Raw genomic sequence first — 16374 nt, 5'->3', positions numbered from 1 at the left:
AAAGTGGGGGTTCGTCCGCTCTTTTCTTTTGCCATTCTTTTTGCTCATTGTATTTTTTAGGTTGCCTACAGTTTTTGGTTGGCAGTTTTCTTGTAGTGTTGGGGGTAGACTAGCCGCAATGACTTTTGACATGGATGATTTTGCACTGCAACCCACCATGGATAAGTTGGATCAATGCACAAAGGCAGATTTGTTGTTGGTGGCAAAGTTGTTTAATGTTAGTGAACCTTTGAATACTAAAAAGCTAGAAACTAAGCAGTGTCTGACAGCACAGCTGTTGGATAAAGGGGTTAATTACGAAGTTGAAACCTCGGCCGATTGATGCGACTGGAGGTTTGGTGGTGGATGTGGGAGCAGAAGCTGCTGCAACCATACCACAAGCTGCCAGTGGACGGGTGACACCAGGGGCAGAGGCTCCTGCTGCCATTCAGGTCCCAAATGTTAGCCCAGCCGGACAATTTCAACATCTTAGGCTCGCCCTTCGCCTGAAAGAGGTGGAGCTTGAGGCTAAAGCCAAAGAAGTTGAGCTTATGCATCTCCGTATAAGGGCTATGGAGCTGGATCCCTCCTGACAACGTAATGTTACCTCTATTACAGTGAGTAAAATTGTCAGTAAAACTTGTGATTCATTCTCCTCTGACCAGTTTGATGCAAGCAAGCAGATTGCTTTAGTGCCACCTTTCAGAGAAAGTGAGGTTGACTCTTACTATAATGCCTTTAAACGCATCGCAACCACTTTGAAATGGCCCAAGGATGTGTGGAGTTTGTTGCTGCAGTGTAAATTGGTGGGGAAAGCACAGGAAGTGTGTGCAAGCTTATCCATTGATGACAGTCTGGATTATGAAATTGTGAAATCCACTATTTTAAGGGCTTATGAGCTAGTTCCTGAGACAATTCACCAGAGGTTTTGGTCATGTGAAAAATCTGCCAACCAAACACATGTAGAGTTTGCCAGGGAGAAGACTCTCTTGTTTGATAAGTGGTTAGCTGCAAGTAAAGTGAAGGACTTTGCTCAGCTAAGAGAATTGGTTCTGTTGGAAGAATTCAAAACGCGTCTTCCAGAAAGTGTTGTTGTGCATCTCAATGAGCAAAAGGTGGATTCGTTGTCTAAAGCTGCTGTTCTCGCAGATGAGTTTGTGTTGACCCATCACACTACGTTTTCAGCTGTGCGCCATGAATGTGCTCCGTTGTCTAAACCTGCGAGGAGTTTGAGGGTTTCTCCTAAGCGTCAAACACGCCCTGATCCGGTTCCCATGACCGTCCGACAATGCTTTTATTGCCATGATACTGGCCATCTCATTGCCAAATGTCCGTCACTTCATCGCAAAGAGCAAACTCAAACATCGAAAAAACCAAAAAGTGTTGGTTTCGTTCGGTTGGTCTCTACTCCTAATCCCGTCAGTGATGAACCAGGAAATGACGGTCTTGACAGCAGTTACTGACCTTTCATTTCAAAAGGGTTCGTCTCACTGACTGGGAAAGAGGAGGATGGTGTGCCAATTGTAATTTTGCGTGACACTGGGGCTGCCCAGTCTCTCATTTTGGAAAGCGCGCTGCCTTTTTCTAGTAATTCATTTTGGGGATGCTGATGCTCTTATGTGGGGAGTGAAAATGAGTGTGTTACGAGCTCCGCTGCACAGTTTTCCTACAGTCACCTCTCTTTTCGGGCCCGGTAACAGTGGGGGTGCTCGCTTGCCCGTGGAGGGGGTTACTGTGATTCTGGGGAATGATCTAGCCAACAGGAAAGTTTTCCCAATCCCTGAGGTAATTGAAAAGCCCGCCGATGATTCTGTTTTTGTTTCTGAATGTGCAGCTGACAGTCTGCCCTCTGTTTTTCCTGCTTGTGTTGTCACGTGCGCCCACAAGCACAAATACGGTGATGTTGACTTGTCTGATTCTTTTCTATGTTCTAAAGCTGTTCCTGAGAAAGCTGAACTGCCTGTGGAAAAAGCTGAAAAATGTGTGTCTGACAGCCTGCTACCTGCTACACCTGACCTGTCTTTTGAGATAAACAGAACAGATTTTGTTCATGTGCAACAGAATGATCCAACTCAACCCAACCCAAATGAGCCAAATGTTTACGATCAGAATCCCCGTGTCTACAGCATTGAAAATGACGTGTTAATGCGCAAATGGCATCCTCCCTCATCTAGTGATCTTAGCTGGAATGTATCTCAACAGGTAGTTGTTACCATCGTATTCTGCGTCACTTTTTCTGGCCAGGTTTGAAGTCTGATGTAACTAAGTACTGCCGTTCTTGCCACATTTGCCAGGTCAGTGGAAAACACATAATCATTGATTGTGTAAGGCAAGGCAAATTTATTTGTATAGCACAATTCAACAACAAGGTGATTCAAAGTGCTTTACAGAGACATTAGAAACAAAAACAAATAAAAAGCATGATTTAAAATTGATTAAAACAAGCAAATAAACTAACTAACTAATTAACAAACAAACAAACAAACAACAGTATATAAAATCAAAACAGATAAAATCAGAACAGTAGATAAAATCAGTAGTTAAATGTAAGTTTTGAAATTTAAGCTTAAAGTGTGGATTTGGTGCTTTATTCAAATGCAGCTGAGAACAGGTGAGTCTTCAACCTGGATTTAAATAAACTGAGTGTTTCAGCTGATCTGAGGCTTTCTGGGAGTTTGTTCCAGATATAAGGAGCATAAAAGCTGAATGCAGCTTCTCCGTGTCTGGTTCTGACTCTGGGAACTGATAAAAGACCGGATCCAGATGACCTGAGGGATCTGGAAGGTTCATACTGGGTCAGGAGGTCACTGATGTATTTTGGTCCTAAACCATTCAGAGCTTTATAGACCAGCATCAGAACTTTAAAGTCTATCCTCTGACGGACAGGCAGCCAGTGTAAAGACCTCAGAGCTGGACTGATGTGGTCCACTTTCTTGGTCTTAGTGAGGACTCGAGCAGCAGAGTTCTGAATGAGCTGTAGTTGTCTGACTGATTTTTTGGGTACACCTGTAAAGATGCTGTTACAGTAATCAAGCCTACTAAAGATGAATGCATGGACTAGTTTTTCCAGGTCCTGTTGAGACATCAGATCTTTTATCCTTGATATATTCTTGAGGTGATAGTAAGCTGACTTTGTTATTGTCTTAATGTGTTTTTCTAAGTTTAGGTCTGCATCCATCACTACACCCAAATTTCTCGCCTGGTTTGTGGTTTTTAGATGTATAGATTGAAGTTCTCTGGTGACCTGTAATCGTTTTTCTTTGGCGCCAAAGACTATTACCTCAGTTTTGTTTTTGTTTAGCTGGAGAAAATTGTGGCACAGCCAGTCATTAATTTCCTCAATGCATTTACCAAGAGCCTGTACAGGGCCTCGGTCTCCTGGTGACATTGTGATATATATTTGTGTGTCATCTGCATAGCTGTGGTAGTTTATTTTGTTGTTCTTTATAATCTGTGCCAGTGGGAGCATGTAGATGTTAAACAGAGGGGGTCCCAAGATGGAACCTTGGGGAACTCCACATGTGATACTTGTCTGCTCAGATGTGAAGTTACCTATTGATACAAAGTATTTCCTGTTTTCTACGTATGTTTTGAACCAGTTTAGTACAGTTCCTGAAAGACCTGCCCAGTTCTCCAGTCGTTTGAGTAATATGTTGTGGTCAACTGTATCAAATGCTGCACTGAGATCCAGTAAAACTAAGACTGACATTTTTCCACGGTCTGTATTCAGACATATGTCATTAAACACTTTGGTCAGAGCGGTTTCAGTGCTGTGGTTCTGTCTAAAACCTGACTGGAAGGCATCGTAGCAATTATTCTGTTTTAAGAAGTAATTGAGCTGTTGAGAAACTGCTTTTTCAATGATCTTACTTAAAAACGGGAGATTTGAGATCGGCCTGTAGTTGTTCATTTGTGTCTTGTCAAGATTGTCCTTTTTCAGTATAGGTTTGATTACAGCAGTTTTTAGTGATTCTGGAAACACACCTGATAATAAAGAAAAGTTGACGATCTGTAACAGGTCTGACTCTAAAGTCTTTGAGACCTTTTTGAAAAAACTTGTTGGCAGGACATCTAAACAGCAGGAGGAGGAGTTCAGTTGACCTAAGATGTCCTCCAGGTCTTTGCTGTTAATAGGTTGAAACTGTTTCATGGTGTTTAAACAGTTTTTTGGTGGACACAGTACATATCCTGGATCTGCTGTTGATGTACCAATTGCTTGTCTAATTTTTTGGATTTTTTCAGTGAAGAATTTGGCAAAGTCATTGTAGGTCCGCTTCCAAAAACAAAGTCAGATCATCAGTACAATTCAATTCAATTCAATTCAATTTTATTTATATAGCGCCAAATCACAACAAAAGTCGCCTCAAGGCGCTTCATAGATACAGAGAAAAGCCCAACAATCATATGACCCCCTATGAGCAAGCACTTTGGCGACAGTGGGAAGGAAAAACTCCCTTTTAACAGGAAGAAACCTCCAACAGAACCAGGCTCAGGGAGGGGCGGGGCCATCGACTGTGATTGGTTGGGGTGAGAGAAATTAGAGAGGATAAAGACATGCTGTGGAAGAGAGACAGAAGTTAATAACAGATATGACTCAATGCAGAGAGGTCTGTTAACACATAGTGAGTGAAGAAGAAACACCCAGTGCATCATGGGAATCCCCCTGCAGCCTACGTCTATTGCAGCATAACTAAGGGAGGATTCAGGGTCACCTGGTCCAGCCCTAACTATATGCTTTAGCAAAAAGGAAAGTTTGAAGCCTAATCTTGAAAGTAGAGATAGTGTCTGTCTCCTGAATCCAAACTGGAAGCTGGTTCCACAGAAGAGGGGCCTGAAAACTGAAGGCTCTGCCTCCCATTCTACTTTTAAATACTCTAGGAACAACAAGTAGGCCTGCAGAGCGAGAGCGAAGTGCTCTAATAGGTCATTAAGATAAGATGGGGCCTGATTATTTAAGACCTTGTATGTGAGGAGCAGGATTTAGAATTCTGGATTTAACAGGAAGCCAAAACAGGAGAAATCTGCTCTCTCTTTCTAGTCCCTGTCAGGACTCTTGCTGCAGCATTTTGGATCAGCTGAAGGCTTTTCAGCGAGTACATCTTGACTTTGATGTGCGCCGTCACACGCTTCCCTGAGGCTATTCCGCTACAGTCAAAGCTGTTGTCAGAGCCTCAGTGAACTTTTTCTCTGCTTTCGGTTTGCCTAGATCAGTTCAAACGGACCAAGGGTCAAACTTCATGTCCAAGATTTTTGCTCAGATCTTAAAATTGCTTGGCATAAAGCATCAAAACTCCAGTGCGTATCATCTTGAATCACAGGGTGCGCTTGAGCGTTTCCACCAAACATTTAAAGCTATGATGAGGAAGTTCTGCCTCGAGTCAGAAAGAGAGTGGGACGAGGGTGTGCCACTTCTTCCAGCGGTGAGAGAGAGTGTGAGTCCACGGGTTTCAGTCCTGCAGAGCTGGTGTTTGGACACACAGTGCGTGGTCCTCTGCGGCTGCTTAAAGAGAAATATCTGTCCGACACAGCTACCCCCGAGCAGTACGTACTAGATGAACCTCCAGCTGAACGTCGGCAAGACCAAGGAGTTGGTGGTGGACTTCAGAAGGAGTCAGCACAGAGACTACAAGCCCATTATCATCAATGGAGCTCCAGTGGAGAGGGTGCAGTCCTTCAAGTATCTTGGTGTCCACATCTCCTCAGACCTGACATGGGCTGCCCACATTCAGGTCCAGACCAAAAAGGCTAGGCAGCGCCTGTATCACCTACGACAACTGAGGAAGTTCAGGGTCTCTCCAAAGATCCTCAGGATTTTCTATACAGGCGCTGTGGAGAGCATCCTCACACAGAACATGACATCGTGGTTTGGGAACAGCTGTGTGAAGGACCAAAAAGCTCCCCAGAGAGTGATCCGTACAGCAGAACGCTGCTGCAGGATTGCTCTCCCCCCGCTTCAGGACACCTACACCAGGAGATGCCGGACTAGAGCAGCGCAGATACTGAAGGACCCGTCCCATCCTGGCAACAAACTGTTCCAACTTCTGCAATCTGGTAGAAGGTTCCGCATCTTCCGGGCAAGGACAGAGAGACTCAAGAGGAGCTTCTATCCCCAAGCCATCCGTGCCCTAAACACACACACCCGCCCTCTCACATCATCTATAATTGACTGAGACAGGACTCTTCCAGACACTAAACCAAGGCACAATGTACATTTCAATTCCTTTAATTTTAAATATGTTTATATTGTCTATCCTGTAAAATAGTCAGATGTCTATTCATATTAATGTACAGAATTCACCTGCTGGCTGCTACTACTGCACATGCACAATGTATATACTATATATATATATATATAAAAAACACCCAGCACGCCCCCTGTGGGCGGTTTATCCTTCAAGCTCGGGTCCTCTACCAGAGGCCTGGGAGCTTGAGGGTCCTGCGCAGTATCTTAGCTGTTCCCAGGACTGCGCTCTTCTGGACAGAGATCTCCGATGTTATTCCTGGGATCTGCTGGAGCCACTCGCCTAGCTTGGGAGTCACCGCACCTAGTGCTCCGATTACCACGGGGACCACCGTTACCTTCACCCTCCACATCCTCTCGAGCTCTTCTCTGAGCCCTTGGTATTTCTCCAGCTTCTCGTGTTCCTTCTTCTGAAGAGGCGGACACGCATCCCAGACAAACCAAACTACTCCCTCAACCTTTGGAGCATCATGAAAAACTGCATCGGCAAAGAGCTGTCTAAGATCCCGATGCCTGTTAATTTCAATGAGCCCATCTCCATGCTGCAGCGGTTGTCTGAGGACCTCGAGTACCACGAGTTGCTGGATAAGGCCGCAAACATTATATATATATAATGTTCTTCTTCTACACCCCCCCCCCCCCCCCCCCAATTTTTGCACATGTCGAGGAGCGTGTCAGGTTACATTTCACTGTGTGTTACTTGTATAACTATGCATGTGACAAATAAAGAACCTTGAACCTTGAACCTAGATTACGTAAGTTGCTTTAGGGAGCGTCTGCATAAAGCCTGCGAAATTGCACGCGTCTCAGGAGAAAATGAAAATGAAATCTGATAAAAAGTCTGTGCAGAGAAAATTTGAAGTGGGTGACAAAGTGTTGACTCTCCTACCTGTTCCTGGATCCTCTCTCCAGGCAAAGTTCTGTGGGCCCTATGCTGTTCAAGAGAAACTGAGTGACACAGATTATGTTGTAGGTACCCCAGACCGTAGTGTGTGCCATGTCAATCTGATGAAGCCTTATTTTGTTCGTGATGCAGGTGTAAACTCCTCCTCATCCTCCGCTGCCGTGCCGGTAGTTGTGCCAGCATCCCCGTCTCAGTATAGCCCAGAAAGTGATGGCTTAGTTTTCGTTTGTGCTGAGGGTTGCTCCCGACTCAGAAACTCTGAAATATTGGATAATTTGAAATCCCACCTAAAAACATTCAGATGACGCTGCCCAGAACGATGTGTGCTCTCTGATCAATACTTTCCCATCCCTGTTTGCTGACACTACGTCTCGCACTACTGTCCTCGAACATGACATATGTAGGTGACCACCCTCCGATCAAACAACATGCTTATCGTCTGAACCCTACCAAACGTGCACTTCTTCAGCAAGAAGTTTCTTACTTGCTGGAAAACGGTCTAGCTGTCCCTAGTTCGAGTGCCTGGAGTTCCCCGTGCCTTCTTGTGCCGAAAGAAGACAAAACCTCACGTTTTTGTACCGATTTCCGAAAAGTGAACAATGTGACCAAACCTGACTCCTATCCTCTTCCCCGCATGGAGGATTGTGTTGACAGGGTTGGCTCCACAAAGTTTGTCACCAAGCTGGATTTATTAAAGGGTTATTGGCAAGTTCCCCTCACTCCACGTGCATCTGAAATTTCTGCTTTTGTCACTCCTGATCACTTCCTCCAATACACCGTCATGCCTTTTGGCCTTCGAAATGCCCCTGGCACAATCCTAGCCTTATGCACATTGTCTTAGGTGGCGTCAAAAGTTGTGAAGTGTACTTAGATGACATTGTAGCCTATTCAGAGACTTGGTCAGAACACCTTGGAACACTCACTGAGATTTTTGAAAAGTTGAAAGAGGCATCCCTTACCCTAAATCTTGCCAAATGTGACTTTGGTAAGGCCACTGTGATTTATCTAGGGAAGCAGGTGGGTCAGGGTCAGGTGCGCCCTCTTCTGGCCAAAATCCAGGCTATCCTAGATTTCCCTGTGCCTCGCACTAGACGTGAGCTTCGCCGGTTCCTTGGAATGGCCGGCTATTATCGCGACTTCTGTAAGAATTTTACAGATGTAGTTGCACCTCTCACCAGTCTCACAAGTGTGTCAAAACCATTCGTATGGTCGCCCACATGCCAGAATGCTTTTGAGTCTGCCAAAGCTCTCCTCTGCAGCACTCCAGTACTTGCCGCTCCTGATTTCACACGTCCTTTCAAACTAGAGGCGGATGCCAGCGCCAGCGGTGCAGGTGCGGTGCTGTTGCAGGAGGACAAGCAGGGTGTTGATCACCCAACTGGTTACCTTTCAAAGAAGTTCAACATTCACCAGCAAAAATACAGTACCATTGAAAAAGAAGTACATACTGAAACACGTTTTTACTGAAACATGTTTTTTACTTAAAAAGGTTTGTTATTGAAACACGATTTTACCTAAACAGGTTTGTCACTGAAACACATTTTTTTCCTGAAATAGGATTATTACTGAAACACGTTTTTACTCAGCTCCTGCACTCCGAGGCCCACACAGTAACTGAAGATCAGTTATTATAAACTTATAATAAATGTAACGTGATAGTTCTGTAAAAATACTGCCATAAAGGACAGGAATGATTATGGTGTTGGTACAATAACACAGTCATGAAAACAGTCGTAGAACAGCTAATTTCTTTGCTTTATATTTAACGCCTTCATAAATCCTGATGACTGCAGTCTGTTTACTAACATAAGCACGCATACTGCCTCTGATACGCTCAGCTCCATCAGCAGGCTCAGCTGTGCCATCTGCTCACCACCACCAGGTGGAGCTGTGGGACCGCAGAGCTCTGTGACCTCAGCAACATTATCATCCTCACTGAGAGGCTGAGTTTCATTTAAATGAGGCAAAAGTAGGAAGAAGCAACGAGGAAGGAAGACACACTGAAGCAGAGACAGAGGACGAGAGAGCAGGCGGGTGGAGGGCGAGCAGCAGAAGAGGAACAAACAGAAGAAGAGCGAGGGTCTGACATGAGAGCAGAGGAGTAAACTGTCTGCAGACATGTCCTCCCGGGCTGAGAGTAAGACAGGTGAGTGTCCTCCTCTTCTTCTTCTGCTCTTTCTCTTCTCACAGGCTAACTGTTAGCCACCGCAGGCTAATGGCACTTCCTGCCAGCGCTCAGGACTTTGTTAGGACTCTTTTTTTCTTTTAATGTAAAGATAATGATGATGATGATGATGATGATGATGGGGTCCTCTTCCCCAGCCTCCCAGATTGCATATCTCACCATGAGGTTGAAGGATAAGCTCCACCCACAGCGGACGAGACGTCCTGTCAAACTCACCCCATCATTGAGAGTCAAACCACCTGACCTGAACCTGCAGCAGCCCCAGGTACACACACACACACACACACACACACGTCTTTGTGTCTCTGTGAGGACCCGCAGTCACATCAGCACCTTGAACCTGAAACCGTCCTCAGACGTCAGCTGAGGTGACATCGCGTGACGTCAGAATCTATATGTGCACTGCAGGACCTGGACGAACCTGCTGCCAGTCGCCCAAAAGCCAACCAGCTGATCGATCGGTTGAGAACATTTTCCAAACAGGACATTAGAAGGAAGTTTTTGTAGCTGCAGGCTTCCTTCTGAGCTCCTCTGTAACTCTGTCAAAGCTGAGCAGGCCAGCTGCTTCTGCCGTGTTTTTAGTTTCACAAAGCTCCAGATGTTCCTGTGGGTGGAGGTCCGGCCTGCATTCAGGTCAGGCTGCTGGAGTCTGACCTCAGCGAGGTTTGTTTAAAGATCAGGGTGGATGTCTGGGTGGAGCAGACGTCCTTCGGCATTAATGGTGTTTGTAGAGGTCACAGTTACCCATGAATGTGCACTAATGCCCATCATATCATCATGCTGCTTCGACCTGAACGCTGAGAACGAGCCAGATGGTCCGTCTCCTCTACAGCTCTCCAAACAGAATGTCAGCTTCTGATTGGTCAGACCACAGGAAGGAAGTCTGAAGACCTCAGAGGAGGTGTGTTTTTAGCTCAGGTCAGCTGACCGCATCTCCTGCACACGCTCAGAAGAGCCTTCTAATGGCATCATCATCACACACTGTAACACACAGTAACAATCACAAGCGTATTTATAGCGCACATTTCATCACACGCACCTCTGTGCACTCCACACAGAAGATAGACACATAAAATCATGAAACCCTGTGGAGAGGGAGTGACAGCAGAACGACAGCACCTGACGAGTGCACGCCTGTGTCTGAGTCTGCATGTTCGCACCTGTAACTGATCTCAGGCCAGCTCGTTCCAAAGAACAGACCGCAGTAACTGAGAGCAGCCCCAGCACTGAGATCTGATGCTGGAACAGCTCAAACATCTGCAGCTGATGAAGATGCTCTTCATCAACTTCCTCTTTAAGTCCCCTGTGTAAGGTTAACTCCTAACCCTACTTCTTTCAAGTTTATCAGCTGATGCTGAAGAAGTGTGTGTGTGTGTGTGTGTGTGTGTGTGTGTGTGTGTGTGTGCGCGCAGTCGTCAGGTGTGTTCGCGGACCAGCAGCGGGCCGTGGTCAGCTCCCTGCAGTACTTTAAGGCTCTGGTGGACCGACTGGGTGTTGACAAACCTGGCGTGGACAAACCGGTCCTGAACCAGTCTGTGGTCAGTGGTCTGCTGGGCGGGGCTTCTGGGGGGGTCCTGGAGGCGATCCAGACTCTGGTCCAGCTGGAGCCTCGCCTACACAGCAGGTAGGTGTCACTGACGTGGCAGTTTCTGAACACGCCGTGTCCTCCATCTGACCCGTGTGTGTCCCTGCAGTAAGACGGTCGCTGCCTGTCTTGCTCGCCTCTACCGCTCTCTGGCTCAGCTGATTCACTGGACCGATCAGGTGATGTTGCAGAGCGTCTCACACGACAACAAGGAGTCGACAGAGAGCGTTACCAAAGTGATCAGGACCTTGCTGGACAACGTCAAGGTGAGAACCAATCACAGACTAGATTCAGTTTAGCTTTATTTATACAGCATCAAACGGCAGCAGCTCGCCCCCAGGCGCTTCACTGCTGTGAGGCTGTAGAACAATACAAACAAACAAACAGAGCAAAAATAAAGACAAACAAAACAAAAACAAACAATAAACCACATCAGTCAGTCAAACAACAACAGAGAACACAAAACAAACACATACAACAAGAAAGAAAATGGACAAACAAAGAAACTCTCACGGGACATTTGTTGGACTTCTGGTGTTTTTTGTACCAGATTTTTATTTTCACATTCACTCAACATCTAATTTCGGGTTTTCCAGCTTCTCGAATTCTCGAATCACGAGCCAAAACTGCTCAGTCAGCTGAGAAAGTGAAGGCAGCGGGTTCTGAGAGTCGTGCTTTGATGGCGTGGACCTGAGTCTGTGGGTTCAGGCCGAGCAGCGGCGAGGAGCTCGGTGACCTGCCTCTGATCGTCTGTGGTCTCACAGAGCGTAATGGTCACCAGCTGTCTGAAGTGTGTTTGAAGCTCCTGAAACGTCGTCACGTGTCTCGATGGGCTCGCTGAGTCCGCAGAAATACATTCTCAGTATTCGAACAGATCTTGTGACAAACGGGAACAGAAATCGTCTGTGAGGGAAACGTCCTTCTAAAAACAGCTTCTGCTTAGACTCGTCCATTTGTCGTTAAATATTCCTGAGTGCCATTCAGGAGTCCGACGACGACGAACCTCAGACCTCTGAAATACTTTTATTCTTTTTAAGCCAGACTGACCTTTGACCTCTGATGACAATCCCACACAGGCATGTCAGCCTGAAGCTCTTTGGCCCAAAACGACACAAACATGAATGGCAGCTCTTTATTACGTGTCCACTGAGTTTTATTTTAAATGATGCTTTAATTCTCTGTGTCGAACACGTTAGAGGTTTGTGGCTCACAAACTGTTTCATGAGGTAAACTGTGCTGAGTGGATATTTGATGCTGTGTCACAGTTTCAGATGCTCAGAAGTAAGGGGACAAACGAACACCATTTTAAATATGAAGGCTATTTTTAGTACTTTGATGAAACCTCTGATTGGCTGAACCCAGGTCCGCGTGGTGTGTTGCTCCTCCTCCCGTCGTCGTTTCGGCCTTCCTGTTCGAGCTGCCGCTGCTCTCGTCTGAAACTCTCCTTTTTTCCTTAATTCTTTCTTTTCACAGCTGCAGTTTGTTTTGTTGATTTATTCATAGTCAAAGTGAGTCGTGATTTGCACAAACATGCTCAAGATTAAATGTGCTAATCGTGTTCTTTTCCCTCCATATTAAAACTTTTGGCTATAAAAATCATAAATAAAGATGATTCTGTTTAGTGAATGTAAAGCTAAAGCACACGTGAGAGTTTTCACGTGGAAAACAAAGAGCGAGACGGTCGATAACGAGACGAGGACGACAGAGTCACATGAGCGTCAGTCGGATGTTTGTGAGGCTTCAGAGTTTGAACTTCTTGAAATGTGCACGACGAACAGCGAAACTCATAAAAACTGAAACTAAACATTTTTCAGCATTAAAACCTGAAGTGAAACCAGTGAACTCGCTGTGGGAACCATCTGAACTCAAACTGTACTGGAACCCCCACGAATGGAAACAAAAACTATAAAAACTCTTTGTCCACTAAAAAAACCCCTTTTTCCATTTAAATGTTAATTGTCCTTTTAATAATGAATTCATATTTCTGATCAATTATCCGATTTCAGCCGACGGCTTCAGAGTTCAGTATCTCCACTCAGAGCGCTGTTGGGCTGCAGAGAGCTGCTGTCTCATCAATGCTCACATTAAAAATAATGAAGACTTTAACGTGCTGCAACTTATCAATGCTAAATGTTTCTGTCCATCTTCCAAATGCTTTTGTGCTCTCATTATTTTGCTCCTGAGCAGCACTAAATAGACCTGATCATTGTTAAAGCTGACTTCCCCTCTGGATCCGTCTTTCTTCAGCACAGTCGGCTCCTTTCTCCAACATTTCTACTACAGTCAGGTTCAAAAGCTTCTGGACAACGACTCGGCTTTGATTTTGCCTTGGTACAACGCCTTAGAGGAACTTAGATCATAACGTCACCTTTAATTTAAGCGGTTTAACAAGAGTAATAGTTCAATCATTACAGACATTTTAAACACAGTCCACATTTTCAGAAGCTCAAAAGCAATTGGACAACAGTTTCATGATTAGGTGAGGATTAACCCCTCATCAGGACACATCCTTATCAGACGCCCGAATCATCTGAGCTGGCTACTTTCGATGCGGAGGAGCAGCAGCTCTACTCTGAGCTCCTCCAGAAACACAGACCGAATGACTGAAAGATGTCAGCAGAGATGAGGGAGGACGTCATTATGCTGAAAAACCAAAATAACCCATCAGAGAGCAGAAACTTTAGAAGTGACCCAATCAGCAGTCTGATTCATTGTTAGAATGAACGAATGCTGTAAGCAACAGAGTCCACAGAAGACACTAAAGTGCATGAAGACAGAATTATAGTTACAAAAAGCATCAAGTCAGGAACACCTCGAGGAAGAAGCTGTAGCAGTGTTCAGGTCCACAGTCAAAGCTGCCGTCACAGGTGCAAACCTCTGGGTGCACTCAGGAACAGGACCATTTTTAGCTGCACAGGTCTGTAAAATCTGTTCTTGAAGGCTTCAGGCAGACTTCCACCCGTGTATTAAAAAGAGTCTTTATATTTAAACGTATGTTGGTTTGTCCTGCTAGTTTTCAACCTCTGAAAATTAGGACTGTGTGTAAAATGTTTGTAACTCATAAACAGTTAAAGCAAAGCTTTAGTTAAACTCTCCGAATCAAAGCTGAACGTCTGCAGACACGTCCTGATTGTTTGGTTTAAAATCCACTGACGAGGCAGAACTACAAAAATTGTGTCATTGTCCAAAAATGTATGGACCCAACTGTGAATCACGTTTATACAGTTGTTCATATTCCAGCCTAAAGATAATCTCATATCTGCATATGTCAGCATCACATTAGCACGTCTAAGGTTGTGAATTCATTTGCAGCAGATGTTTAATCACATCTCCACCACGTAACCCTGAGAGTATATGTAGTGAAACCATCACAGCAGTCATTATACATGATGCCAGGACTTCCTGCCACTGCATCATCACAAATACAATAGAATAGCTTGCATGATGACTAAGCTGGTGTTGTGGTTGGTGTGCAGTTGTGGGTGTACAGAGAGGTGGGCTTTGCACGCAGCCCTGAGGGACTCCTGCACAGAGTGGGGGAAGTCCATCCAGCTGCTTCCAGAAACCCCTGTCATACTTATCTGTTAACGCCATAATGAAGGTTACGTGATTCCTGTGGTCATCCATCTCTCCAGCTTTGCTGGGACTCCCTCAGTGTTGGAGAGATCAGCCGCAGACATGTCTGGCTTCTCTTCACTTTTCTGTTTGTTCTATGTCATGTTATTATGGTTATCACACTGCACTCTGCTCTCAGTGTCTCAGTGGAGACGAGCCAGTGAATGGACCTTATATTTTTATCTGTCTGAAACAGCTTTGACTCACTTCTGTTCTCATGGATTCTTCAGGAACTGGTTCGATTGGTTGCAGAGAGACAAGAAGGCTCCGCCCCCCTGTCACCTGTCCAGCCAGAGTCATCAGGGTTTGATGAGCAGGCAATATCGACCTGCAGGAATCCTGCTGATGAGAAGGACAAGAATATGGGGGTGGAACCAACGAAGAGAGAGGAGGAGCAAATACTTTCAGCTCCTCCCAAACCTCCTATGCCCATCCCAGAGTCGCTAACTCAGGTGACCCCCCAGCTGGGACAGAGGTGAGTCTTAAAATACTTGAGTCCAGTCTGGTTCAGTCTGGTTTAGTCTGGTTCGGTCTGGTTCGGTCTGGGTCAGTCTGGTTCGGTCTGGGTCAGTCTGGTTTAGTCTGCATCAGTATGGTTTGGTCTGGTTCAGTCTGGATCAGTGTGGATCAGTGTGGATCAGTGTGGTTCATTCTGGTTCGGTCTGGTTCAGTGTGGTTCAGTCTGGTTCAGTCTGGATCATTCTGGTTCGGTCTGGGTCAGTCTGGTTCGGTCTGGGTCAGTCTGGTTTAGTCTGCATCAGTATGGTTTGGTCTGGTTCAGTCTGGATCAGTGTGGATCAGTGTGGATCAGTGTGGTTCATTCTGGTTCGGTCTGGTTCAGTCTGGTTCAGTGTGGTTCAGTCTGGTTCAGTCTGGATCATTCTGGTTCGGTCTGGGTCAGTCTGGTTTAGTCTGCATCAGTATGGTTTGGTCTGGTTCAGTCTGGATCAGTGTGGATCAGTGTGGATCAGTGTGGTTCATTCTGGTTCGGTCTGGTTCAGTCTGGTTCAGTGTGGTTCAGTCTGGTTCAGTCTGGATCATTCTGGTTCGGTCTGGGTCAGTCTGGTTTAGTCTGCATCAGTCTGGTTCAGTCTGGTTCGGTCTGGTTCAGTCTGGCTGAGTCATTCAGGCAGACAGAAAACAGTTTGCAAGAACAGAAATAGATCTGTGGAAGAAACAGGAAGTAGAGCAAACGAACACATCACACATGCCCCTTCCCCCCACACACCCACACTTCCTGTCTCTGAATGATACCAAGTAGAAGAAGAAGAAGAAGTGGGGGTGACAAAGGGCGGCAGCAGGCAGTTTCGTGGTCTTTTAATAGAACTGTGAGGTTTAGGCTGTCTGAGGCTGAGTGTGCAGCAGCTGATCGATAACAGCGCTGCTGTGGATCATCAATAACAATTAGTTGGAGCTAATTCATGATGATGTTTTTAGACGTTAGTATTTTCTCATTTTCAGTTTTCAGTTTGACTTTTTGTTTACTTTCAGTTTGTTTCCAGAGTGAATTTTCGGATTTCAGTTTGTCCTGATTAGTTTGAGTCTTTATTAATTATTGCTGTGTGGAGGGCGAGGGCCGCATGCACGATGCTGTGAGCTCAGCTCCTGGAGCAGTGTGACCCACCCGTGCTCCTGTTCGCGCTCTGGCAGCACTGCTGCTGGGTACCGGCTCTCCTCGTCTAGTGCCCATCTCCTGGTGTCCTCCACCCTCCTGAGCCTGTGCTGGGAGCAACAAACCTCATGGAGCTAGTGTGCATAAAGAGCTGGACTCCCTGTGACAGTGAGGAGCTGCAGGAGCAGAGAGGACATCACAACCACATCACCTCCAGCTGCTTCAAACTACACCACCTATAGGTGGTCTCCCC

At 45.8% G+C, this 16374-nt stretch overlaps 1 protein-coding gene across 1 annotated transcript in view; it reads left to right on the top strand.

The window, feature by feature from the left end:
- Positions 1 to 9074: 9074 nt before the first annotated feature.
- Positions 9075 to 16374, top strand: part of LOC113033859 (rap guanine nucleotide exchange factor 1-like) — a 24475-nt gene continuing 17175 nt past the window's right edge. The window contains exons 1-5 of the mRNA XM_026188013.2: positions 9075 to 9270; positions 9447 to 9574; positions 10722 to 10933; positions 11004 to 11160; positions 14740 to 14984. Coding sequence (XP_026043798.2) covers positions 9243 to 9270; positions 9447 to 9574; positions 10722 to 10933; positions 11004 to 11160; positions 14740 to 14984 — 770 coding nt within the window. The 5' untranslated portion in view covers positions 9075 to 9242. The remainder of the gene's footprint in view (positions 9271 to 9446; positions 9575 to 10721; positions 10934 to 11003; positions 11161 to 14739; positions 14985 to 16374) is intronic.

The sequence above is a fragment of the Astatotilapia calliptera genome, chromosome 12 (assembly GCF_964374335.1).
Source record: "Astatotilapia calliptera chromosome 12, fAstCal68.1, whole genome shotgun sequence".
Lineage (NCBI taxonomy): Eukaryota > Metazoa > Chordata > Actinopteri > Cichliformes > Cichlidae > Astatotilapia > Astatotilapia calliptera.
This window is presented reverse-complemented; position numbering and strand designations above follow the sequence as displayed.